This window comes from Ammospiza caudacuta, chromosome 2 (genome assembly GCF_027887145.1).
Source record: "Ammospiza caudacuta isolate bAmmCau1 chromosome 2, bAmmCau1.pri, whole genome shotgun sequence".
Taxonomy (NCBI): Eukaryota; Metazoa; Chordata; class Aves; order Passeriformes; family Passerellidae; genus Ammospiza; species Ammospiza caudacuta.
The window spans coordinates 112,648,555-112,676,332 of NC_080594.1; the positions used below are offsets into that span (position 1 = coordinate 112,648,555).

The following is a 27,778-nucleotide window of genomic DNA, read 5'->3' on the forward strand; positions in this document are numbered from 1 at the left end:
CAAAGAAATGGAGTTGGCTGAACTTAAGCTCACAGAGCATTTTGATTCTTAGATCTGCTCTGTCAGACCATTTTTCCCTCTGGTTTTTGCTGTTCAGAGAGGCAGACACAGCACATCTGAGCACCTGTAGCCTGTGCACTCTGGGCTAATTGCACCCACTTAGCCCAGGCTGGCAGTGACTCACAGCCTCCTGTGCTTGCTGGTCCCAGGGATTTTATAGACAGAATGATTTTCATTTCCTCTGGATATTGATAGGAGGGTTGCAGGGGCTTAAGTGTTTTCTCTAATGAAGGAACTGCATTTAGAGATCCTTCCCTCTGTGCTTCAGGCAGCATTCTGTCCATGTGCTGGGTTTTGTCCTTTGCTGTAGATTTCCCTCTGACCTTTCTCTTAAGCAAAGTGCAGCCTTTCCAGGGCTGTAGGTTTGAGATAATCTCACATCTCAATGCTTCTGTTTCTCCTTATTCACCATGACATGTTTTTTAATGTCACTGCATGTAATGTTAATGGTAAAGTTGTGAATGGCCAGCTGCTTCTCCCTGCAATAGAAGGGCAATTTTACAGGTTCATTTCTTTATTCCCCTTTAATGTGTTACTAACATTTCCCCATCATATTTTTACCTTCACTTTGATTGTTTTAAGCCTTTGAGCCTTCTTGACCAGTATATTTTTTATCCTGTGCTATCTGTCAAATGACTGTTAACTATTAAGTCACATTGAAATAATCTTATTAATGAACAGTAGACTCATAACTCTATGGTTTCCTTTCCCTTTCCTTTCCCTTTCCTTTCCCTTTCCTTTCCCTTTCCTTTCCCTTTCCTTTCCATTTCCTTTCCCTTTCCTTTCCCTTTTTTCACTTTTTGTTTATTTTCTTTCTTGAATTTGAAATAAATATGGCTAGTCTTACAATGAATAATTGAGGAAAAGAAAGAAATATCACAAAGGATAAAATACACTTGAAATCTGCCTGCAACATGAATGAGCAAAATTGGAAGTGGAAAGTGGCATTGAAGAGAACCTGTATCTCATTGTTAGTCTTCTATTTTGTGTTTTCCCAATGCTATTGCATGAACTGTTTTAAAAATTTAAAAATTTAGTTTTTTCTTCATCCTTCATCCTCCACATATTTATGTGGTGCTGTCACGACCCACCACATCAGTGAGACTAAAATGTTACAGTGCTTTACTGCAGGAATAAGATATGATGTAAAACAAATATCATTCTTATTGAGGTATCAAAATGAGACTCTGTGTCTTTCATATGTTGTTTGCTACTTACTAAATAGGAATATGAATATTTTTCTTAGGGATTTTACATTTATTGTATGCAATGTCCAGTGTAAATTCTACAGAACAGAGTCTGGGAGTGGGGGGCAAAAAGTGAAGTTTATCAAGTTTTACTAAATTTGAATAATTTTCTTCATGTTTGGCAAGCAATTCAGAAATTGTGTTTGCATGAATTCAAGGGTCAGGTGCCATCTATTTGTTTCAGATCTACTATCATGGCATTTTTTAACCCAGCAATTTATCCCTTACTGCCTGCTTACATAAAGATTGAGGAAAAAAAAAAATATTTGGATTAGAGAGAGAAGTGTTTGGAGTAGAAAACAGCTCATCCACCTCCTTGTATTGGTATAACCTTGGGTTTTTTTCTGAAGTGGGCATACAAATTGTTGCAGGGATAATTTAGGCATTTTTAGAAAACACTGGAGTGGTTAAATCCCTAACATTGTAAAAGGATATTTTTATGTATTTTAGAGGTGGAAATGTATAAATGGTAAAGGCTGGAATTTAGCTCAAGGTATGTTAGAAATTGGAGGGAATATGTCACATTGGTTGGTATGTGTTGATTATTCTCCAGTAATTTTAACCAGTCCAGTTAATGGAATTTCAGACAATTATAAAAAGTATTAAAAGGACAAGCATTTTTCTTTATGTATTTATTTCTTAATTAAGGATAAAGCCAGCCACCATAAGTACATCAAACCCACCTTTTTTTGCTGTTTATTTTTCCTACATGGGGAATAAAATCAAATTTATGGGTAATAATTGCTTATGTAAATAGTGCTTTTTCCTGTCTGTTGTTGTTTACCACACTGACACAGAACTGTTTATCCCTTGAGCCTCCTGTGCTGCAGGGGCCTTGGGCAGGGTGCTTGGAGAGCTGGATTTTGTCACAAACCAATTCCTTCTGTGTGGCTGGACTTGCCTTTCCCTGGACTGTGCCCTTCCCTGCAGCTGGCAGGGAGGAGATGGATCAAGACACAGTTGGTGAGATCCTGCTCTGCCAAGCAGAGGAGGGAAAAAGTCTCCCCCAATAATGAATCACCTTTTTTTCCCCCAAAAAGTGACATTTTTCAACATTTTCGTGCAATTGTCCTTTGTTCTTATGAACTCCACAGAGAAACTGCCCTTTCTTGCAAAAGCACTGGTGCTGCAAATAGAGGAATTCTTAGATTTTGTCTGGCTTCAGGGAGGAGTGGCATGCACATGTAAATGAGAACAAATCCAATGTACTCCATTATGAATCCAAACCTGCTGAGCTACTGTTCTAAAACATAACTTTATTTTGATACAGAGATGATACAGTAATTACATTTCTATGTAATTTCTTTCAACCATGCATCCTTCAATATTGAATTCTCTCATTTGGTGTTACCTTTTTCTTGCTTTTTCACCACGGCTTTGCAATACAAACTTCCTTTACCTTTCTATGTAGATAAAGATTTCTCACTGCACTTACTCTTTCTTATCAGTCTAATGCTCTTTTCTCTTGATCTTTTGCACTGCCTTCCTTAAAGAACTCCCCAGAAGGTTCTGAGAGAAAATGGACATATTTAAATGTTCCCGAAGCAGATGGTGACACTGTGAGTTATCCTGAATCCTCTGCTCTAGCTTACTTTTAAGGTTTCTCTCTCTTTTCTCCCTTTTTCTTGAAGGCTGTACCTGGCTGTCTTGCAAGGTTCCTGGGTGTCAGAATTTAGGTGGTTATATCTGTTTTGGAGCAATTTTATTCAATGAATCAAAAGGAAATGCATTCCAGATTTTTCAAAAGTTTTTGGTTCTGGCAGTGTGCATATTTTTCCAGTTTTCTTTAAAAAATATTCAGTTCTTTCCTAAACGTAAACTTTTGGAAGAGGGAATCCTCATAGCAATTATTTGCATTTTATGAAGGAAGAGGGATTGAGGGATGATATATTATGCTGTAGCAAAAAAAAAAAATTGTGGTGTTATTGATAAAATTTTTTTTACTTTACAAAATATGCAGAAATGGGGTAGGGGTTGAATTTTGCTCCTTCTTTTAGAATTGTTAATTAGAGACAGGTGTCACTTTAAATAAATGTGGTTTTATACTATTTCCATTATGGGAAGTATCTCTGTAAGTTTTCCCAAGGACTCTGCCAGCAGTTGTCTTAGGAGACTCACTAAGAATGAGGTGAACAGCTGAGCCAGAGAAGTGACTTTTAAATTTTTGTTGTTCTGCTTGGAGCTTATGTGAACTTCCAATTTATGTAGCCTTTCTGCTCTTCAGTCCATATATTAATTAAGAGGTGGTAATTTAAATTCAGTCATGTTTATAAATAAGTTTAAGTCTTGCATGGAAAAACATCCACCCAGACATTTAAACTAGTGTTAACTACAGTTCTTATTCCCTTCACATCAAATCGTGGCAATTCTGTTCTATGATATATATCTGTTTCCATAGCAAGTCCTAAAAAAATGTGACCATATTGCAAGGCTGGAGCTTTATGGAAAAATAAAAATAAAAATAGCAGATTTTGGGGAAGAGAAGAGTGTTTCAGGCTCTGAGCCCTTTTTCTGTTCCCCTCCAGACCAGCATCAACAGCATGGTGAGTGTTTACAGTGAGACTGGTGACTATGGCAACGTGAAGGTCAGCGGGGAAATCCTCCTCAATATCAGCTACATCTACAAAACAGGGGCCCTCAACGTCCTGGTGAGGAGCTGCAGGAACCTGGCCATTGCAGATGAGAGGAAGCAAAGGACAGACCCGTAAGCACTGAGAGTTTCCTTCAGCTCTGCTGGGGTGTCCCCTGCACATCCCACCCTGGCTCTAACCAGGGCTTGGGACTCAAGCCTGGGAATTCACAGGATCCAGCTGGTACAAGCAGCATTTTGGTGACGGCTTGGTTTGGGCTCCCTGTGGGAAGGGCATTTCATGTGTGCTTCTTAAGGCAACATGTACTTGTTCTGGGGAAACAGTAAGAGTGCTTAAATTACCAACCTGTTTTATACTAAAAGGGAAAAAAGTATGAAGGTATAGGCAGGCAGCATCAAATTTCTTTTACTTCCATCGTCAAATTGAAGTATATGAGAGGAGTGATGTTCTGGAGGCAAGGAAAATGGAAATAACTTTGTATTTTTGCCCATATACTCACTTTGCAAATACCATGTTTTCACAAAATTCACAGAATCACTGGGTTGGAAGAGACCTTCAAGATCATTGAGTCCAATCCAGCCCCAACACCTCAACTAAACCCTGGCACCCAGTGCCACATCCAGTCTGTTTTTGAACACATCCGGGGATGGTGACTCCATTGCCTCCCTGGGCAGACCATTCCAGAACTTTATCACTCTTTCTGTAAAAAACCTTTTCCTAACATCTGACCTATATTTCCCTTGGCACAGCTCAAGACTGTGTCCTCTGGTTCTGTCAGTGCTGCCTGGAGAAAGAGACCAACCCCACCTGAGCACAGGCACCTTGCAGGGAGTTTAGAGAGTGATAAGGTCACCCCTGAGTCTCCTTTTCTCCAGGCTAAACAATCCCAGCTGTTTTCTGAGTTCCTTATCATAGTTTTCGGTATAATATGTAAACTCCCTCATGAGAAAGTAACAGTTAGTATCTCTAATAATGATTGATCTGTGGCATATAAATTACAAGTTTTTAATTATCTTGTGTTTTAGTGTATATTTTGTCATATGTTGGTAATCATATATGACCAGTTGGTAATCATATATGGCAAAAGGGAAATTGTTAGGAAAGTTTGTTGCATTTCTGAGAATAAATAAATTAATTTAACTCTGCCTTTTGTTATTCTGGTCTTATCTAACTTAACCTTTGTAGGAGTAAGGAGGGGGCCATACTTCTCCACATTTTGCATATTCTCTGTGATGTGTTTACACTCTTCACACTGCAAAAATTAATTTCCTCATATGTGTTGCTGATGCAGGATTGCCAGGCCTGTGCTCAAACTGGTCATTTTACATTCCTGGCTAACCCTCTGCTCCTTGCTCTGCAGCTATGAAAAGCCTACCTTCTGTCAGGTCTGTGCTCAATTTTATACTCCTGGCTAACTCTCTGCTCCTTGCTCTGCAGCTATGTCAAAGCCTACCTCCTGCCCGACAAGTCCCGCCAGAGTAAGCGCAAGACCAAAATTAAAAGTAACAGCACCAACCCAGAATTTAATGAGACACTGAAGGTGAGGAGTCTCTCTCTCTCAGGCTCTGATGAATGTTTCACTTGTGCTCACAGGTATTTTCTATATGTGTTTCAGTACAGGGATTAGAACTTGGAAGAAATGCCTCAAAAGGGAAGGTGTTTAAGCAAAAGCATCTACCAAACCTATGAGTTGCAATTTCTGGCTTTCAGCATTAAGAAACTTTTGTTTGGTTCTCTCCTTTATGGTTAAAAATTCCATTAATTTCCACAGATCTCTTTCAAAACTGTTGATGTTCCCATCTAGCCTGAGCTTAGAGTTGTTAAAACCACCTTAAAGATTTTATATGCTTGATGCTGAAACAAAGCTGGATTAGAACTTCCTGTCTAACGGATTTAGAAGAGAAAATAACATTTTGCAGTAAGATCTGAATTCTTCTGGGACGTATAACTTATTTCTAAAGCAGAACTAACTGTGATAAGAAAATGTTAGCATCTGCTTCACTATTTGTCTTTTTAAAACCTGTGATGAAGGTAATTTTCTATTGCAGTGGGCTTGATGCTCTTGAGGACACAGTGCCCACAGCTCTCTCCTTCCTTGCCCTTCACCCACCTCCACCAGAGAGGCTGAAACCTTCTGAGCTCCTCACCAGCTTCTCATTCACCTCCCTGGCTCTGTGGTGCAGGTGGGAATGAGGGGGTTGCTGCCCCTTCACTGCCTCCCTGGCATCTTGACCTCAAAATTCCTCGATTCCCTTTCCTACCCACTGAAAGAGTTATCCAGCAGGCTACCATGGAACCAGAAACTCCTTTTAGTTTCTCCTGATTTTTTATTTTTTTTTAATTTCAGTTACACTTTAAATAAGTTTCTTATAATAGAGGCAAATAGATGTTCCCTGGCTGGTGTTCTTGGCTTGGCCTGGCTACAAAACCATTTTGCAGGCCCACACACTCTGGCCATGCTGCTTGCCAAGGGGAGAATTTTTATAGCCTCATTTTTAAATGGTATAGAGTAAAATTAAGGCTTGCCTGAACTGGGAAAAAAAATAGAGAATTAGATTTTATTTATCAAGTAATATAGCACTAAACATAATTGCAGGGTGAAGATAGGACATAGAAATTTCTTTGAAATACAGAATATAACAAAATGTGTGTAGGTAAGGAAGAGTTGTTCATCCCAACTGAAAATCCTGTTTAAAAAAAAAAAAGAAAATAAGAATTAAATCTGTCTTGTATCTTTCCTCTTTGAGTTTTACTCCCTTGTTGCAGAATATGAGGTTTCTCACAGTGGAACAGTTGGCATCTAGGGTTGGGCACTGTAGATAGATCTGTACATAATTTGCCAACTGACCCGACTGATTCAGCTTTTGGACAGTATTTGTCCATGTCCAAAAATTGTTCCTGATGCAAAAATAAGACATCAGTTTATTCAGCTAACACTAGGAGAAGGGTGAATGTCAAGGAAATAATGGGCTTTTTGCTAAAAGTAGAGTGTGCAGAGCCAGAATTCCAGATGTTTATAATTTTCTGTGTATTTGCTAGACTACAATGCTAGTCTTTTAATAGCTTTGATATATTAGTATCTGGATGTGAGATTTTTAATAGCTTTGGTATATTAATAGCTAGACATGAGTTTTTTAACAGCTTTCAAACCCAACAATGGTTACTGATAGGCTCAGTGCATGCCTTGCAGATGCTGCTGGATGTGTTTTCAGAACAAGTTTTTGTAAGCTACAAAGAAAAAATTGGAAATGAGTAGTTGCTTTCTGGAAAGCAGTGTTAACCATCTGTTTAGGGATGAAAGAACCAGTGGGGCTTCTTCTTTTTATCAACCTAGATGTTGATCTGCTTCTTTTATATAAACCTGTAGGGAATTAACTTGTAGGATCATATTTTTAAGCATCGTAATTTACTTTATAGTCATAAATACTCAGTAAATAATACCAAAACCAAAGCCACCATAGTGATAGTAACACAAATTATCTCTGGATGTATACAGCAAAGATTTCACAATAATATTTTGAACTTTCTGGCTGGATCAATCTTGCTTGCAAGGAAAACAAATCTCTCTTTCATGCTCCATTTGTTAACTGCTCTGGGCTTGGTGCAACTGAGCTAGAGCCATAAAAGAATTTGTGGAAAATATTATTTCTGCTTATTTTGAGAGTTTCTTTTTCTCTTTTTCTGTTGGTAGTATGTCATCAGTCACTCACAGCTGGAAACCAGGACCCTGCAGGTTTCTGTCTGGCACTATGACAGATTTGGACGCAACAGCTTCCTTGGGGAAGTGGAAATTCCATTTGATTCCTGGAACTTTGAAAATCAGGGTGATGAGTGGTTTGTGCTCCAGCCCAAGGTAAGGGTTTCCAGGACTGGTGAAAGTGCTGTGAAGCAAATTTAACAAGAATTAGTTATTTTTTTCCTTTGGAACTTTTTTATAAAGCAGGACTTTAAAGTGTATGATATGACAATAAAAAAAAGCAAATTTATTCTTAATTCAGTAACAGCTTGCTGGTTTTAAAGTCTTCATGAAATTTTCACATATGAATGGCTACTAAAAACAATAACAAAAAAAACTTTTAAATAAAGCTTTTTTTAGGTAATAAAGCCCAATAAAGTAGTAAAGTCCAATTTAAAAAATTACTTAGTAAATACATTAATCTTTTAAAATAGCATATAAAACAAATAACTTCCCTACCATTCCCCTTACCCAACTCTTAAGAGGTTATTAAAGAAACAAGCTTTCTTTTTTTCAGTTCAAAGTGCTTTACACCTTTCAGATGTGACAAAACAACTTCTTAATATCTCTAACTCACCTTAAACAGAAAAGCACAAGAAGAGGCTGCTCAGCCAGCAGATTGAGAGGTCTGTGAAACAGAGCAAGCCCTGTACCCAGGGGAGGGCAGGGTGACTCCTGTGCCCAGGGCTCCCCTGCTTTGGCAATGGTGTTCATTTTTTTGTTTTTGGAAGAGATTCAAAGAGCTGCTGTAAACCAGAGGATTAAGGGCTTCTCTCGTGCTTGCTCCTGCAGCAGCCGTAATCCCCAGGAATTCCAGGGGTTTAGAGTGACATTTAACAAAGAGTATCTTTCTAATTTCAAAAACAATATAAAGTGTGCAGCTAATATTGTCACGGTTGACCAGATGATTTGGTTTTTCTGTGTTCATTACATTTAAGGAAATCATATTATCTTTTGGGTTTCAGGAGAGAGTGTTTAATTTCTGCTTTTCTATCAGGTGGGAGATGAATCTGTTTGCTCTGTAATTAATTTCTAGGTAATTTCTTTTAATCTTAACAGAAAAATAACCAAAATAGTAATGAAGCTCTCCTGCTGAGCAAAATAAATAATGAGGCACTAAGCATTTCAGCCAGTCCAGCTGGAAGGTGGTGTCTGATTATTTCCAATACTATTAAAAGGATTTTTAAATTACTTCTTTTACTGTCAAAGAAAGCAAACACAGAATTGGTCTTGTCTGCCTCCTAAGTTGTTACCAACATTGTTTCTAAACTTAGAACACTGTTCTAAGTTTAGAACACTAAAGTTTTTGATCAGCAAGGATGATATTTAAAAAAAAAATCAATTATTACTACTAAAAGAAGCACTGGCTAATATCCATGCAAACAATACACACTGTTCTCCTATATGGACCCCTGATAGAGACAGGAATGGAGGAATGGCAATCAAATATTCTCTGGGATTCATTACAGTGCTTTGTTTGTTTTATCATGAATCATTTAGCTGCTTCAGTGAAAAGGCTGGAGACTTGAAGACGTGTTTCTTCTATGAGCATTGAGAGATCTGTTTTCCAGAGGAGTGTGATTAAGTCAGAAAAAATAGAGAAATAGTTCTGCAGCTTAAGAGAGAACAGAGTCATGTGGATTTGGAGGAGAGGCTGACAAATTTTTTTTCTGGCATTAGGACTTACACAATTGCTTGTCCACAAGCAGAACTAAATAAAAAAAACCTTTGATGCCTTTATGGGAAACTTGAGCCTAAAGTCGCTTAGTTTAGGCCAAAAGTGAGCTGCCTGACTGGCAAAATGTAGATGTGTAAATTATTCCACAGCCATTTACTGCAGGTTTTCTTTAGTGCTTTGTTGTAGCAGCTGGCATTGGACATTGGGGTCAGACAAGACTGTTTTTCTCAGTGTGTAGAGCAACATAGCAGTGCCTGTGCTGCTGTAAAAATGCTTCAAAGTCACAAAAGGGCCCTGTTGCTGTGGCTAAAATCGCTTTGTTCTCTGTCCCTTCCTTGGGTGCAGACTGAGCCCAGTGAGTGGTCAGTGCCTCAGCCTGGAGTCTGTGAGGTGAAGGCAATGCTGACCCTCTGTGCACACCTTATGAATTCCTGGTGGGGATTTTCACTTGTTTTCTCTGGACAATAGAATTTTAACCTTTGTGGGGTGTCAGGAAACAAGCTGAATACATCTCATAGAAGGTCAGACATTCACAGGTCAGACATTCTTCCACATTCACAGGTCAGACCTTCCTCCATAAACAACTCCTTAAAGGCTTCTGTGGTACCTTTCCCTTTATCCATGTCCTTCATCCCTCTGAAGAAATCAGGAAGATTTGATTCTTTGAACCTGAAGAACCTGAAGAATCAGGTTCATTTTACCCAAACCTAAGCACTGAAGCATGTACAGAAATTATATCACAGAAGCACAGAATGGTTTGGGTTTGAAGGAGTCTCAAAGATCACCCTGTTCCCATCCCCTGCCACGGGCAGGGACAGCTCTCACTGCACCAGGCTGCTGAGAGTGGTCCCAGCTCCACCAGGGAAGTCAGAGCTCTCTGTGTTGCATCCAGAGTTTTCAAAATGTAGTTTCCAACTTCTGGCAAAGTGAATGGAAATTCAGTACCCTGTCAGTGATATTATTTTGAAGCTCTCCTGAAAGATGGACTGAAGGGCACTAATTGCATTCTTCTGGGTAAGATTTGAACATTTATAAAAAAGATGTAGAAATGCAGAAATAATAGCTGTGTAGAAAACAAAGAGGACACTGGGAATACCAGTTTTTAAGAAGTTTTTGTGTTTCAAAGCTGCACTCTGCTCTCTCTCCCCCTTGTTCCCTACACATCCCGTCAAAGACTGACTCAGGAGGGACTTCTCTAAAATCCATGAAACTAATTAGATTTTAAACCCTGACTGGTGCAAATAAAGACTGACTATCAGATTAAATCAGTTATAGTTTATATACTCAGAAATAAGTTTGAGGGGTTTTTTTGCTGTTGTTTTTTTTCACTTACTCATGCTAAATAACTCATCTGTGTGTTCACTGAACAGTGTCTAATGCCACATGGGTTTATTTTTCTGAGAGCTTGCATTCCCTAGCTCAGAAAGTTTCTAAAATGTGATTGCCTCCAATTTGAATGTCTTATTTTCTGAAAGTGGGCTGATACATCTTGATGTGTTTAAAAAGTGTTTAAAACACTCTACAGATTTATTGCTATATTTCAACAGAATTATAATCAAAAGAAAAAGTTGAATGATTAACCTTGTCTGGATTTCTGGTTGGTTTGGTTTTTTCCTCTTCAGGTGGAGGCTGTGACAGATTTTGGGCTTCAATACAAAGGAGAACTGACAGTGGTTTTGCGTTATATTCCCCCAGACAGAAACCTAATGCTTCCTCTGGGGCAGTTTCAAGGTAAAACAAACATTAATAATGAGGGTTTTAAAAGTCATGTGATGATGATGTATCAAAAATCTTCACATAGGGTGAAGTAATGGTACTGGTGAAGATTGAAATCATACTTTAATATGCTCATTTATAGAATCACAGAATGTTAAGGGTTGGAATGGACCTGAAAAACCATCTAGTCCCAAGTCCCCTGCCATGAGCAGGGACCTTCCACTAGACCAGGTTGCTCAAGGCCTTATCCAACCTGGCTTCAATAGTTATATATGGAAATTCTGAACCATGTGTGTGTTTCTTTTGCTTCATCCTTTTCTCTTACACTGAGCTTAAGAAGAGAGAATGGAAGAGGAATATGCAGTCAGTGGTTGATGCATTGCTCTGAGTTAATTAAAAAAAAAATCCAGACATTAGGTAACATGATCAAGGGCACCCACAGAGAAATAAATTGTCTGCATTGTAGTCTGAGAGTTCTTTTTTCAGCTAGTTATATACAATGCTTAAGTAAGAGACCTCACTTAGTTGTTCATGCTTAATTCACCTGAATCTGCCTCCTCATTTTCACCCTTTTTTCTTACTGTTTTTCCTCTGCTCAGTCGTACTGTATCATTGCTGCAATTTAATCCTGTAAAATTTTATCAGAGTTCTTGAGGGTGAGCCATTATTTTCATCAGCAATGAACAAGGGAGGAGAGTTACTCTCTCTTTGCATTGTGTTAGCATGTGGAACAGCAATCCTTTGAAGTGAGAGCAATCACTGGGTAGCACCTGAGTGCACATGGATGTACCAGATGCAGGAATATCACTGTCTCAGTGACAGTATTGCTTGTTAGCCTTTGCATTTGATGGATTAGATTCCTTTCTTTTCCTTTCTTCTTTTTTTTTTTTTTTTGACAGATGATATTCCCTCCCTCTACTTGTAGTAAGGTTTACTCAAGGTTTGCTCCCTTAGAAGCTCATTGTTATCAGCTCAGTCCAGATACAGCCTGCAGTTTTTAAAATTAGTACATTTTAACATCACTCCTGATGATTACTTTTAAAAATGTGGCCAAGATCATTTACATTTTTAAATCAGTCTTACAATATAGACTGATATATCTATTAGGTGTTATGATATGTTATGATATGTTATGATATGTTATATTATATCTACTAGAATGGAGTCAGGGCCTCAGCCTGGAGTCTGTGAGTATATTATATATACTAAAATATAATATCTGATTGTAATTTTGCAACTTTGTTCCATGCTTAGGAAAGAGAGGCTTCAAAAAAGGAAAGAAAGGAGATTCTCATCTGCCATCTGGAGGCATATTAGAAGTCCTCATCAAAGAAGCAAAGAATTTAACAGCAGTGAAGTCAGGAGGCACATCTGACACTTTTGTTAAAGGGTTTGTGGGGTTTTTTCCTCTCCTTTTTTTAATGACTGCACTGGATCTAATTTAAGATTTGTATCACATGCCTGTAAACATGTGGGTACACAAAAAATTTATATAGTATGACAACATATGTGAGGTTTTTAGATATTCAGCATTTTGTGTTGGACACTCAAAATCCAAACTACATAGAATGCTTGTGTTTGAAAAAAATTAACTAAATCCTGCATCTCTCATTATAATGGATTTCTCATAAATGTAGGATATGCATTATAAATGTTACATTTAGGAAGTAATAGATATCATAAAACATTTTTCTTTGCCATTTTTTGCTCTGAATGATAGTTTTCAGGTTTGCTGGTTTCTAGATATGTTCCAATTCATATTAATGGGTTGAGTGTTGTTACTAAACAGAGCCCACAGGAAACATCCTGTCTTTAATTCCCTGGAGGAGCTTAGAATTTATCTTGATCTTCTGCTGTGCTTGAAACTATCACTCAGTGCATACATTTCAAGTAGAAAAAATAATTTTAATTCCTTTCTGGACAATCTCTTGTTGCACTTTGAGATGGACGCTGGACACGATGACTCCAGAGAGGTCCCTTCTAGCCAATGTTTTTATGACTCTGTCTATATTTAGCCTCACTGAAATAAAAAGTTTGTAGTTGAGTCTTGAGGCAAGGAGACTGAATTCCAATTTCTGCTTGTGATAACTGACACTGTAGGTATGAGACCAAAGGAGCACAAATGCAAAATAAGCACTTGAAGTAGATGCTTAACATAATACCAGTGGGGAGATGGGGTCCTGATCCCATTTGAGCCTCTCTATGACTGTTATATATTAAAAATACAATGTGAAAATCTACTTCCATATTAATTTTCCTTTATCTCCCAGGTACCTGCTCCCAGATGACAGCAAAGCTACAAAACACAAAACTCCCATAGTAAAAAGGAGTGTGAACCCCCAGTGGAACCACACTTTTGCCTTCAGTGGTTTGAATTCAGGGGACATAAGGAATGTCTGCCTGGAGCTGACTGTGTGGGACAAGGAGTCTCTTTCCAGTAATATTTTTTTGGGAGGTGTCCGTTTGAGCACTGGAAATGGTAAGGTCCCATCTGACTCAGGTTGCTTTTCTTGTTCTGCTCTCCTCTTTCCTGGTTCATGTGTATGAAGGACAGAAATGTCACTGAGTGTTTTGAAAACACACAGGAAGTTGTGCAATTTGAAAATGGAGAAAAGGCAACACATGGATAATCTGTAGATGATTTAGATCTTTCCTCCACTGAATGAGACACAAAAATCATGTGTCCATTTGTATTTCTGCACAGTCTAAAAGAACTGTGAATACTTGGGGAAGCATTCCTTAGCATCCCAGTGAGAAGGAGCCAAATACTTCTGTGCAGCCCTTCTGCTGGCCACGGTGTGAGCTGGAAGAGGCATGAATCCATTCCCCCTGTGCTGGGAAAAATTGCTAGTGGTGCAGTGTGGGGAGGTTTCTGAGCCTCTGCCCATGTGCCTGAAGGTGTTCAATGACAAACTGGGGCTCTCCAGGAGCTGTGTGTTTTCAGTACAACTCCCTGTGCAGGAGGAAGTGTAAAATGCTTGTCATTTCTCTTGCACACTGTTGTAAATGAGGAGTGATGTTATCCAACTGCTCCTAAAATGGCAAATTCCCATGTTTTTACAATTGCCAGGTGTGAGCAATGGCAAGGAGGTTGACTGGATGGACTCCCAAGGGGAAGAGCAGCACCTCTGGCAGAAGATGATTGACAGCCCAGGAGCTGCAGTGGAAGGGGTGCTGATGCTGAGATCCAGCATGGGGAAACGCAGACTCTGAAGGACTTTGACTGCTGGGGAAAGCCACAGCTACTCCTGGCTGCAGGGGTGTCCAGGCTCCTGTCACTTGGCCCATGTGAACCTGAGAAGGGTTGCACCTTTGCCTTGGACATTAAGGCTCTGAGTGAGACTTTAATGCATTCTGCACTTTCATGCACACATTCCTTACCCAGGCTTCTTGTGTGAATTTTTTCTCCTGAAGCCAGTGAGAGCAGGACCTTGCACAGAGATCAGACTGGCTTTGTCTGTCCCCTCTGGTGGCTGTGTGCAGCTGATGAGCATCCTGCCTGAGGGCTGCTCAGACTGAGCAAACTCCCTTGCTGGTCATTTAGTGAGTGATGCCAGGTTTATGAATCTCCTTCTGGCTCAGGGATGGCCCCAAAGGCAGCAGTGGCACAGAACAAGCAGATTCAGAGTGAGTCTGTGCTTTGGTGTTTGTAAATTAAGAAGCCATAATGTTATGAAGGACAGCAAACAGTGTTTGTTCATGGTGTTTGCTTGTTGGGCTGTGCAGTGGTGCAGCACGACAGGCTTGGGACCAAAACCCAGCCAAGCAGGGCCAATTTAGTGTTGCACTGCCCTAGAACCAGGCAGCAGGGAGCTGGGGGGCAGTGCTGGTGTCCTGGCATCCTCTGGGTATTTTAATGCACTTGTATAAAAGGCAGACTTGGTTCAAAGAGCCTTTAATGAAAATAAATCATAACAAATCTTCAGTTTCCAGAATTGCATGATGCTGCTGGTTTTCATTCAGTTGACAGCTCTAGCCAGAACCTTCTGATGTCATTGAACAGAGGGAATACATCCACATGCCAGTCCCCATCTGATGTGTTACTGAGATGAGACACATGCCAGGTTTGGATGGAGTTAGCTAAAACTTGATTCAACAGATTGTATAGAACAGAATGGGATTAAAGCACATGCCAAAATGATTTGCATAACTGTAAAATCTCCTCTGAATGGACTGGGGTCTCATTCAGGCCCATGCACATTATTTGTATTCCAAGTAGGGCATTTTTCCTCCTGAACATCCCCCAGTGGATTTAATGATGAGTGGTCTTGGCCAATACAATCATTAATTTATTAACTGTGACAATTGTTCAACAGTAATTTTGTGGTCCTCAAGGTGTAAGACAAAGGAAGATCAGGAAACTGAATGAACAGCATTTCTTCTGAACTTTCCACAATTAGAACACAGCTTTCTATTTGCACTAGTAAGTTCACCTATAGCTATTCCTACATTTTTTCCCACCAAAGTTTATTGCAAGAAATCTTGATTGAACAACAGAATATATTCTGATAGCTAAGCAACTACAGCCGGAGATGTTGACATCTGTAGTTGTCCTAGTGTGCAATTAAGTACATGTATTTAGAGACTAACTCAAAACCTTAAAATGTAACATTAATTCTTCTTGTTTTAAGATATTTTATGCTGTTTCTTGTTGAAGTGCCTGGAAACTGCAGGAAAGTTTACAGTCAGTCTTTTAAAATCATAATATTATTGGATTTTAAAACAGTATTTATTTGTGTTGAAAACAGTAGTTTTAATAAAATTATTTGTTTCTTTATGCATAAGTTATTTCAAAATTCTGATGTGACTTTTAAAAGTCACTGGAGATATTGCTTGCCCAGTTGGAGACTCACCATTTTCAGAAATTACCAAGTCATCTTTGAAACTGAAAATTCTCCCACAGAATCTCGGATTGGGAACCAAACATCAGTGGTTACTCAAGAAAACTGACTTCATTTTTCTTCTTTATCTTTTCTTTATTTTTGTCTGAAGTTCAGCTTAAATTGGGCAGTGAGGGAAGTCTAGTTTGGTTTTAGCTGACTTTTAATTTTTCCAGCCTAAATGATTCTGTCATTCTACAAATCTGTGCTGCAGGTGCTGTGAGCTGATAAATTAGAGCACAAATATCAAGCACACAACATTTTATGACCTCTTTCTTATCACCATAGTCTGTCCTTAATATTAGATTATTTTTTATCAGTATCTTCCAAAGTGACCCAACTTAACTTTTGACACCTTAACTACCTCTCTCTTTAACAGAATTGTTTTGAGTTCTCTTGGTTGCCTGTACTACAAACCTGAATTTATTTTGAGAATAATAATATTACATTGACATATAGTCATAAACTTGGGGGGTTTTTTTCTTCTGCTAGAAGTTGTTTCAAACAGATAAACTTGTTGAATGTAAAGAAAATGGTTCCTTGAGGTAAAATTCCAGCTCAAGTTGTGGAGGAACACTGGTCTGTTGAATGGTTTGCCTTGATTAATTTTGATGGTGAAAATGGCAAAAATAATAACAAGAAAATTCCTCCAAGCTGGACCTTGGAATGGGCATTTTTTCACTTGTTAAACTGAAAAAAACTTAATTTTAAATTTAATTTACTTTTGCATGGAACACAAGCTTTTGCCTAATTTTTGAATGATACTTCCTAATCTCCTAAGCATGAATGTTTTGGCTAAATCACATTTTGCTTTGAACCAAAAAAAATTGTATTTCACTGCTTCAACTTCTGCCCATTTTGGTCATAAGGCGGAGTTTGTGGTGAATGGCTGCATCTGGGAAGTGTCACCCAGCTCACACACGGGCTTTAAGCTCTGTTTTTCCTTCAAAGAGCCAAAATGTCACTCTGAGCCCACAGCTGAAGGCACAGGCTGGGCTCTGAGCAGGCTCGGCCTATGGAGGGAACAGTTTCACCTGGGAAGGAATTCCAGCCAAGGTGGCGGTGATTGCCATTGGGGGGTGTGGGGTAGGAGAGTGGAATGACCTCCTGGGTTAGCAGGAACAGTTCTGCAGCATGGTGTCACTATAAAAGCTGTCACACTCACCAGAGCCTCGGAGAGATGATGAGCATCAGATAAACACCAGAGCAATTTGGAAAGTTTTGCTGTTCTCTGATGTTATCAGCCCATTTGTAGGAATCATCTGATTTATGGAAAATGTCACATTTAATTATGTCTCTCATCTCTTTGTTCTCTTCTTCTGTAAAGATGGTTTATGGTTTGGAAAAAGCACAAGATGATTAACTGCAGATGTGATTTCTTGTTTCCCGGATATTTGAATTAATTGCCCATAATTGTGCGTCATCATGCACTGTGTGTTACCAGGCTGAACAAAAAAGACAGAAAGCCAGAAATTAGACCAAAGCCTTCCTTTTCTATCTGTATTTGTAATATTGAAGGTGCATTAATGGTTTATTCAAAGCTAATTTTCGGGAGGAAATGGCCACAATTTTAACACTGATTCATAAACTCGTGCCCTGAGTAAACAGATACAGCAGAGCTGACGTTTCTGAAGTCTTTTTCTACACAGACCTGAACAACTGAAGCTGCATCAGTGGAGAAGAAATCTGATCTATGGTGGGTGCAGAAACTGTGTTACAAAACACATTTTACTCTACTACATATTTTTCTAGCAAGGTTCGTGGTTAAATTTTGAGAGTTTAACCCATTAAGAAGAATAGAAGCGCAACTTTAGCTGTAAAAGGTCAATTTGGGCCAGTAAACATCTACAGACAGTGCCAATAACTATCAAAAAGAGCTGATGCTGAGGGCTTTCCAAGCTCTGCCAGCAGATTTTGGTATCCAGCCCTGCTCTCTGGTAATTTTCTCTATCAGCTGAATGGGGACTTCAGGCTTCTAAACCTACTTGCTTGTTGAGATTCCAAAACCAGATGAAATAGGTTTGAAATGTCCTTCCTATCTCCTTTCCCTCCACCATGTTACACTTGAGTGAGATGAAAGGAAAGCTGCAACGACCAGGGACTGCTGTTGCCACCTTCCTGTGCTAATCCAAATGCCACTGCCCTCCTTGGATGCCTTTCAGATGCCACATTTCCATCCTTCTTTTCCAGCTGTAATGGTTTAAGAGAGAAAGCATTGGGATGGTGAGCATGTTTTGATCATGATTGATTAGACTGGAAGCTTTTTCCTCTGTGCCTCTTTCAATGCAGATTATGCTGAGGCAGCACAAATGAAGCATTTTTATATATTTATTTTTGATTTTTCTTTTCCTGACTGGTTAAGTTGAGCTAAATGCAATTATTTTAAGCTGTATTCTGCAAAATATCAACTCAACTACAACAGGAGAGCAGCTTTTAAGCATCCACTGGTCCTAATTGATAAGGAGAAGTAACAGCAGGGTTGCAGTTTTGTCTGGTGCAATTTTGACTTCTTGATGGCTCTGCACATTGCCCAGCTTCAGGAATGTAAAGTTTGCAGTTTGTTTTGTAGCATCCATGAAGAGAAAATCTGCTTGGATTTTTTTTGTAGCATCCATGAAGAGAAAAGCTGCTTGGGTTTCTTACACCTTTGGAGAAGAGATCAGAGCCCTGTTTCCACAGCTGTCTGGTTTGTGGGCTCACAAGATAATAAGAGTTGTACCTGAATCTTTGCAAGGGTTTCTCTTCCCTTCACCCCTCCCTCCAGTTCAGCAGCCCTGACCAGAAGGTTCTCCCTGGAATCTGATCCCCAATATCTGGGAGGAGGCAGCATGCACAAGTGATGGGAGAACCCCACTTATTTTCTTCTATATGAGGTTAAGAGTGAAATTTTCCTTTGCTAACACACAGTACTGATTTTCAGCACTTTGCCACCATGACATAAGTATCTTCTGAGACCTGACCCATGCACTTTATAAACTTTTTTTCCCAAATAATTAGTTATTATATTTTTGCTATGCCCATAAATGCTAACATTTGAGAACCCCAGAGACATGATGGTGAGTTCCAGAACAGGATGCAGACTATTATTTGCAGTGATGCCCTTTAGCACTGCTCAGCAGGAGATGCTCAGAAGCATGCTAACAGAACCTTACCACTGTGCCCATGAGTCTCCTCCCTGATGATTTCATGTTTTCAAATGCTGTTTAATAAGTGATAATACAGTGTTAATTATGCTGTGTATATTAACACTGGAAAATGAATTTCAGCTTGCATTTTAGGTGACTTTTTAGGTTGTTTTTGAAACTCACCCTAGCTGCATCTTGACCTTTTATTTAGATTATTTATTTCAACAATCCTACTTTGTGGCAATAACATTTACATGGCTGTGTGCTACTGCTCCTGACAGCTCTCTGTATATTTTTGAGAATAGTTCTTATTGTTGAGGTTTGCCTAAAGCCAAGCATAGTCATTTGTTGCAGCAATTAGAGAATGCCACATATCCCTCGTGCTGCCTTGGTTCTGCTAAAAATCTGTTGCTAGCAATTTGTTCAATTATTCTGGTGGACATGAACAGTCGAAGCAGTAAATGGCATCGCAGTATGTTAAGCTTTGCCCAAATTGAGACAAAGCAATGTTTTCTGCTGAGAACATTTTTGTACTGTGCATTGTACATTGTTTTGTGGACAAAGATGGCTGGTAAGACATTTGCAGCTGTTGTCAAGATTTCTGTTATGTCTTCTAAATTAAAATACTGAAATGCTGCTGTGTCTTTGTCTCTCCTAAAATGAATTACAGGAAAATATATCTCCCAGGAGTATCCCATCTTATCTCACTGAGGTAATGACAACATTTATATGTGATGACCAATGCAAGGGCCTTGCATGTTTTTGGAGGTGAGACTCCATTGATCGACTCTGTCTCTCCTTTTGTTGTCTTAAAAGCACTTAAAGTGTAGAAATTAAGCTGGTTTTGATTTCATAAGCATTAAATCTGATTTCTTTTAAATATGCAATTTTAAGGAAAAGGGAAATACAGCATTCTCTTCCTCCTTGCTATAAAATTATTTTACATGTATATTAACTCCCCCTGTTCATCAGGTCCTCCCCTCCATCTTTGAATCTACTGCCTCTTCCCTAGTTCAAGGTCCTGCCTGCCTGAACATCCAGGTATGTTCAAAATGCATATTTTCTCTAATTTCTGGTCCTGATTTATTTTTTAATTATCATGATAAGAAAAATCAACAAGCATTCGACCCCTTAATTTACACTTTCAGCAGAGTCGTGTTCCCTTCAACTTACCTCAGGGCTGAAGGCTCTCTTACATCTTCTTGTGGTTCCCCTGGGCTTTTGTGGCTTGCTGTGCCTTCCCAGTGAGCAAGGAGGCAAACCCTGGGCTCAGGGCTTGTGCTGCCTCTGGCTCAGCTCCTGCGCCCAGGTTGAGGGCAGACCAGCTCAGCAGGGCTCAGTGGGCTCTTGGTGTGAGCTCAGGGTCTTCTGCCCTCACACCACTCTTGTCCAGCTCGTCCCTGCGCTGGTTCTGGCCTTTATGGGCAGGTCAGACACCCAAAAACTGGAAGGCAGCTGCAGGTAGGGGAAGAGCCCTGCTGCCATTTCTCTGCTCTCTGTACTTTTACTCAGAACTGTACTCAAGGACTTGCCTGAGGATCCTGAAGGCACCTCTGTTCCTCCTGTATAACTGAACTGTAGTTCCTCCTCCCCTTCTCTTGGAGGTGATAGATGACTAATTCTCCTTGTAAATTTGAAGTATGGGCCATGCTAATTATTGAAATTCAGGTTTTGGTTACTTTCTGGCTGTGTGGGTGGCAATGGGAGGCATGTTGGTAACTAGATGTGCACTAGCACATTCTGCATGGACACTGGCATTCCCATTTGTTCCCTCTGTGTTTCACAGAGCATGCAGCAGCTGGGTCACTGCTTTAAGAGGCCAGAGGAAAACCACATATGCTCTCCTCAGCTGCCTATGTCCTCACTGGCTCCTCTGGACCAGGCAGCCTTGCTGCTCTCTGCCTTCCAGCCCCTGCAGGTGATTTCCCACTCCTCCTTTCACCAAGCTGCCATAAAAATATCCTCCAGCCACAAATGGGCAGGGAGAAATGGGCAGCAGCTGCATGGCCAAGAGGAGCTGCGCCACCTCCTGACGGTGTGAAGCACTTTTTGCTTCCTGTGGATGTACAGCAGGAGCAGAGACTGTGGTGAGTGGCTGGAAGAGATCAAGCACTGAGATTGCACAGCCTGAGCTCTATTATTCCCCCACCTCAACTTAAAAAGTGGGTTGTGATCATTAGAGTATTTAAATACCCTCCAGGTTACTCTTCAGGCTCTGCATTTTCATTAACTATGTGATGCAGTCTGACTCATGCTCTTATGTAAGCACTGAGCTGTAATGAAGTCCCATGTTGTGGTTGTTTAGTGCAGAGCTGTGAAGGATCATTGGTGTTTTCATTAAAACACAACACTTTCTGTCCCAGAGGGCTTTGAACTTCAAGAATAGGGATGTGCAACTTCAAATTTGTCTCTCTTCTCCAGCTGTAGAGGAGGTGTGTGACAGCAGGGGTTGTTCTCATCTAATTAGGTGGATTATTAGGTAGAATCTGGGGAAAATCAGGCCATTTACAAAATTGCTTTTTTTCTGAGAAACTGCTGCCTCCCACAATTTATCTCAATAGTTTTGTTTGTAAAAGATGCTGCCTGTCAGGAACAGTAATTCTTTTCTCATCTGAAATAATTGAAGTCTTCTGGTTCACACTCAGAATGTCCAGACTGATGTAGGAACCTCCAGCCATGACTGTATCCACGCACTGGGATGTGTCACATCTCCTGCAATGAACAGCCTGGAGGTGGGATGGAAAGGGTAAGGCTTATGGCAGGTCTAATATTCCTGTTTTCAATCAGATTTGCATTTTGACAGCAGTGGTAGGATTAGAGCTATAGCAAGAAGAGTTGGGAGTATGAAATAGACTCCAGACATTGTAACTTTGAGGGAGGAGAATTTTTTGTGAAACCTTAAAAAAAAAAAAAAGTGCACTGGTGTAGATACTGAACCTTGCTTATGTAGTGTTATTTTTCTGGGACCAGAAGTGTACAGGATGAGTGACTGGAATATATTTGCATATATAAACGCTGGGCTAAAGCCAGAACTACTACATCCCTGGTTCAAACACTCCCAAGAGACCATTCTACCAAATCCCTGTATACCATACATGCAGGCTGATTTGACTCCAAAACAGAGATGGCACATAGTACTTTTCACTGTTGCCCACAAAAATGTCCAACAGAAAATGCCAGAATCCTTGTATTACTAATCAAGAACAGCTTTTCTTAATCACAGGATTTTAAGAGATGTTCTGTGCAGAATATAACTAGTAATCCAATCACTCATGCACTCTCCTGCACTTAATTCAATTTCCTGTAACAGCCCAGTGATTGCAATCACTTCCCTGATTGTAGCAATTGTACAGCCCTGCTCCTGTTCATGCAGTCAGGAAAGAAGACTGGATGCACTGACTGTGTACCTAAATCAACATGGAGCAGCAGCAGATTGGAATTGCAGCAATACAGGAGAAAAATCAGACCCATCCAAGATTTTTATTTTTGTAATAGATTTTAAATCATTGGAAATCAGTTGCTCTCCTTTTTCAGTGAGAAAGTGAGGGAAAAAAAACCCCTAAACCGTGCACTTGTGATTCATGCTCTAAGTAGGTGAATGCTAAAGAGCCTGAGTCAGAACTGGGGCCGCAGCAGCCTGTGTATGGATGTGTCCTTGAGCTGCCTCTGCTCCACAGGCACAGAACCACACAATGGTTTGGGTTGAGATCACCTTATTCCAATGTCCCTGCTGTGGGCAGGGAATCTTCCATGCTCCAGACAGCCCCATCCAACCTGGTGCTCAAAACCTTCAGATTCCTGGCCCTCATCACCCTCAGAATTTCTTCCTACCATCTAAACCTGTCCTCCTTTAGCTTAGGGCCTTTTCTATCACTGCATGCCCTTTTGAAAATTCCTCTCCAGCCCTCTTGCAGCCCCTTCAGGCTGCTCTAAGGTCTCCCTGGAGCCTTCTCCTCCCCAGGCTGACCAGCCCCAGTGCTCTCAGCCTGTCTCCATAGCAGAGGGGCTCCAGCCCTTGGGCCACCTCAGAGGCTCCTCTCTGGTCTCCTCTCACAGATCCATGTCCTTGGTGTGCCCAGCCCTGATTCCCTTGACCACTGACAGAGGGAAGGCAGCTTGGGGTGCAGCTGTGTCCACCACCTCACAGGCTCTCACCCTCCTTGCTCCTTTACAGTGGGTTCAACATTTGTTTTGTTTGTTTGGTCAGGCCTGGAAGAGAAATGGCATTTCTGTGATTTCTGTCACCAGTCCTGACCTTGTCCGTTGTTCCTAAGAGCAACACTTGGAAAGCCCAGAGCTTCATTGCCCCTCAGTTGCTCATCCTGGCAAACTTGGCACCACCACCTGCAGAGTTCAGGGTGCATCCTGATCTCCTTGGCCTTTGGCACCAGCACTGCAGGGCCAAGCCGTGCTTTCACAGCTGCTCTTGGGTGTTCAGCAACACTCTGCTAACACTGGGAAGCAGATCTTCCTGCCATGGCATACCCCACACAGCTCCTCCTTGATGCTGTCATGCTTCAGCCCACAAATTAGCTTTTGCTTGCTGGTGTCAAGGCTGACTTACCTCTCTTCACATCCACTTCCTCATTAGTTCACTTGCAGGACCAATCTTTTTTAAAAGAAGAGTTTTGTCTCTTCCCTTTCCTTTCCTCTTTCCTTTCCTTTCCTCTCCTCTCCTCTCCTTTCCTTTCCTTTCCTTTCCTTTCCTTTCCTTTCCTTTCCTTTCCTTTCCTTTCCTTTCCTTTCCTTTCCTTTCCTTTCCTTTCCTTTCCTTTCCTTTCCTTTCCTTTCCTTTCCTTTCCTTTCCTTTCCTTTCCTTTCCTTTCCTTTCCTTTCCTTTCCTTTCTTTCCTTTTTCCTTCCCTTCCCTCCCCTCCCCTCCCCTTTCCCTTTCCCTTCTTCTTTTCTTTCCTTTTTTTTTTTTTTGTCATTTCAGAGGAAGCAAGAGACCAAATTCTGGTAAGGATTGCTGTAAAGATACTGCTAAAACTTTTCTTGTGCTGACACCACAAGAACTTTTCTTGTGCTGACACCATTGTAAAATTTACAACTCTACCTTATGGTCAAAGTCAAACAAGCATTTGACTGGAAAAAGAGACTGTGGTCTTGAGGGGCAGGAATGAACAGCACAGATGCTGGGTGCTAGCTCAGACAGTCAGATTATGTATCATACCCTGTGAACAGGCATCCAAACTGTAATTCCCACTTTTCACTCCTCTGACCCTTGTACTTTTCATGCATGATGTGTATTCTTTGCTGTGGATTATTGAGACTCTGGGCTGTAATAAAACAAAAGAAATTTTTTCCCTGTTCTGATTGCCTCCTGATATTTTTTTTTATTAAACGGGGAACTTTTTTTGTTAATTTCAAAGTGATGACTTGCAAACAAGTATTTTCACAGCTCTGGAAGTGACAAATCCTTGATAATGTTTCCCTGGAGTAATGTTTCCCTGCCATCAAAACAACAGCCTGGTCTGTCTCCAAGGTGCAGGGGGGAAAAAAAGTCTGCTACTCCAAGACTGCTGGACATTAAAAGCCACAAGCAGAAGTGCAGCAGGTAAGAACATATGTTCCCATTAAGAACTGCAGTACATGGGCCTTAGTAATTACTGTCCATCCTCTACACTGATCACTGCTCCTTCATCATATTCCCTGTGGCAATGACTTCCATGCTCCTGCTATCACCAATTTTGTCCCTGCTGCTGCTGAAAATCAATGCTTGTGTTCCCTCTGGCTCATGCTTTTTGTCTTTGATTGACACTTTTTTTAGTGGAACTAAAAGGCACCAGTGGGTTCCTTATACACTTTCAATGTGAGGCTAATGTCTTTTATAATGGTTTGCAGAAAGATATTTTGAACCAAATTCTGTATCAATCGACCAACTTTAACCCCCAAGTGGAATTTTAGACAACTATCTGTTTGCAGAACAATATTTTATTAATAAAAAGAATTATAAACAGTAAGAAAGAAACCCCAATTTTACACTGAATGAAAAATCCAAAATAAACTCTCAGAAACGTGCCTCGGTTCTTTACTCTCTGTACGAGAAGTTCCATTAGGCAATAAATTCTACATCCACATTCATCCAGTTGTGGGGTCCCCAGCAGGAGGAAGGACATCAACCAGTCAGAGCAAGTCCAGAGAAGGCCACCAAGGTGATCAGAGGAACAGAGCACCTCTCCTGTGAGGAAAGGCTGAGAAAACGGGATTGTTCAGCCTGGAAAAGAGAAGGCTCAGGGGTGACTTAATTGTGGCCTTCCAGTCCCTGAACAGAGCCAACAGGAAAGATGGAGAGGGATTTTTTACAAGAATCTGGAGTGACAGACAAGGGGGAATGGCTTGAACTTGTAAGAGAACAGGTTCAGGTTATATATTAGGGGAAAATTCTTCACTGTGCAGGTGGTGAGGCACTGCCACAGGCTGCCCAGAGAAGCTGTGGCTGCCCCATCCCTGAAAGTGTTCAAGGCCAGGTTGGATGGGGCTCTGAGCAACCCGATCTAGTGCAACAAGTCCCTGTCCATGGCAGCAGGGCTGGAGCTCAATGAGATTTAAAGTCACTTCCAACCCAGACCATTCTATGATCTAAAGATGACTGAAAGTACAAAAGAGCAACCTTCTATGCAGAACAGCTGCATGGCTGGCCAGATTTACCAAGACACAGAAAATCACATCAGTGATTAAAAGCCATGCTTTGTGTAGCACCAAGGAGAGAATTCTGTGGATCAAAAAAAATTCACCGACAACTGCAGGCCCTGAAATGCTGAATTAGGGACATGAGTGACCAATTTCTGCTTGCAGTTTCATCTCATCTTTCCTCAAGGGGAACTTGTCAATAAGGGCAAAAAGCTCAGCTGGGGTTGCTGGGAAGGGGTAGCGCTCCTTGTCCATGCCGTGCTTGTCCATCACCACGATGTTGAAACTGAAATGGGGGATCCTCAGCAGCAGCCTGCAAAGCAAGGAACTGGTTTGTTAAAGGGCAGCACCAGGCTCTTCAGGCTGAGCAGGGGAAGGTGGGCATGGTCACAGGGGCTACACAGAGTGTAGGTTTGGTTTCAGCATTAACAAAGAGCCAGCTAAAGAGCAGGTGCCTGCACGTGTCAAAGTGACTGCACCCAGCTCTGTTCTCTGCCAGTATCCACTGCTGTTACAGGAGTGAAACAAGGTTAGACAAAAAGAAAAAAAAGTATGAACACTGCCTAAAAACCCTTGTGATGAAGCCTGAGTTACAAGTAAGACTATTTCCTTTATTGGCTTCCACTTCTTGGTTTTGCTTGGTATAAAAAGTCACAGTAAGAAAAATCAGGACAAAATTATTGGAGTCTGCTTTCACTGCTTCCTAATAATAACAATCATCTGTGACTCTAATTTTAGAGGAACAAAAGCCACTGCTAATCATGGAGGAGTCTTTCCAAAGTGGTGGAAGTGGTCATTTAAACTCCTCTAGTAGCAAAAGCTACATAAGTAACAAAAGTTTATCTGTAGTGCTCTTTTCATCTTTTGCTTGAAGGAGTAATGTACTAGAAGATGCCTGGATATGCAGTCAGTCAACATCATTAGTGTGGGGTAAATAAATTCAGACAGCCATGAGAGAATGAGAGAAAGCTGCCATGAAGAAGAATCTGGGGGGATTTTTGCAAAGGTGTGAAGCACCAAAATTGGCCTTCCTTAGCCTCCTAACAAGTTTGAGGGCTCTAGGCATAGTCTTGTTGCAATCAGGGAGCTTGGCCATTAAATTCAAACTAAAATAAACATTAAAGCTAAGCAATAGTGAAAGAAAACTACATTCATCTTGTGCCATATATTACCTAAGAAAAAATGCTTCTAAAAATTGAAATGCTAAATTTCTGTGCTTTCCAAAGTTTAACTGGGGCACTTGTGCTCATTAGCTTACTGAAATGTCAATTCTGGACAACACCTTTATTCTTAAGAGTGCATTTCATATTGATTTGAGCACCTTGCAGAACTAGAAAGCTGTAATTCACACACAAAGCAACAACAAAGAAAAAACTTTCACTGAGTGCAGGGCAGGTCATACTATAGCAATTTATGAAATGTAGCTTCATTAAAGGTTGCAAGAAACCAGGGAATGAGATGTTAAGAGAGCTCATTATTTTCTACAGAGCCACAAGAAAACCATTTCAACTTTAGTAAAAGTATCCTTTTTCTTTTATTGAGAACAGTTTTTTTTAAATATTTTTTAAAAATCCCCTCTCTGCTGTCAGCAATTTTCATTGTCTCCAATTAAAACTTACTCCCTTTCCTCAGGCATATCATAGATCATGTTGCTTAAAATGTTCCTTGACTTTTTTCTAAACAACTCCTTCTTTTCCTGCCAATGCGGCCTTCACTGTTGGCTTTTTTTCCTCTTCCAGTCCTTAGGAAATGCTGGCATTTGAAGTGTTTCTTTCAAGTGAAAGCCAATCCTCTGCCAGTCTAAACCCAAGTCAAAACAGTTCAGGCACCTCAGTAGAACTGCTGATGCTGCAGTCAGGCTGGGGAGGCTGAGATAATTTCCTCTTTGAAATACTGCCCATCTCATTCCTACATATGGGACTTGAAAGAGTTTCCCCTTTAGCCTGGCCACAACCACCAGCAGCCCTGGAGTAGGGGATGAGCTGTCTCTGCCATTTGGGACTGTCCTTGCAAAGGAGCAACTCCAACACAAATACAGACAGACTCTGAAGTGTTTTCAGTGACAGCACCCAAAAATACAGACTTATAGGCCTATGAATACAGTCATACTATA

General features: G+C 40.5%; 2 protein-coding genes across 2 annotated transcripts in view; one reads left to right on the forward strand and one right to left on the reverse strand.

Annotated features, from left to right (window-relative positions):
- Positions 1-14,314, forward strand: part of SYTL5 (synaptotagmin like 5) — a 51,288-nt gene extending 36,974 nt beyond the window's left edge. The window contains exons 10-17 of the mRNA XM_058800118.1: positions 2,801-2,866; positions 3,833-4,011; positions 5,336-5,438; positions 7,590-7,751; positions 10,935-11,043; positions 12,283-12,418; positions 13,299-13,507; positions 14,099-14,314. Of these exons, the coding sequence (XP_058656101.1) occupies positions 2,801-2,866; positions 3,833-4,011; positions 5,336-5,438; positions 7,590-7,751; positions 10,935-11,043; positions 12,283-12,418; positions 13,299-13,507; positions 14,099-14,241 (1,107 nt within the window). The 3' untranslated portion in view covers positions 14,242-14,314. The remainder of the gene's footprint in view (positions 1-2,800; positions 2,867-3,832; positions 4,012-5,335; positions 5,439-7,589; positions 7,752-10,934; positions 11,044-12,282; positions 12,419-13,298; positions 13,508-14,098) is intronic.
- A 10,702-nt stretch (positions 14,315-25,016) lies between these two features.
- SRPX (sushi repeat containing protein X-linked) overlaps positions 25,017-27,778 on the reverse strand; it is a 38,904-nt gene continuing 36,142 nt past the window's right edge. Inside the window, exon 10 of the mRNA XM_058799960.1 lies at positions 25,017-25,978. Within this exon, the coding sequence (XP_058655943.1) occupies positions 25,798-25,978 (181 nt within the window). The 3' untranslated portion in view covers positions 25,017-25,797. The remainder of the gene's footprint in view (positions 25,979-27,778) is intronic.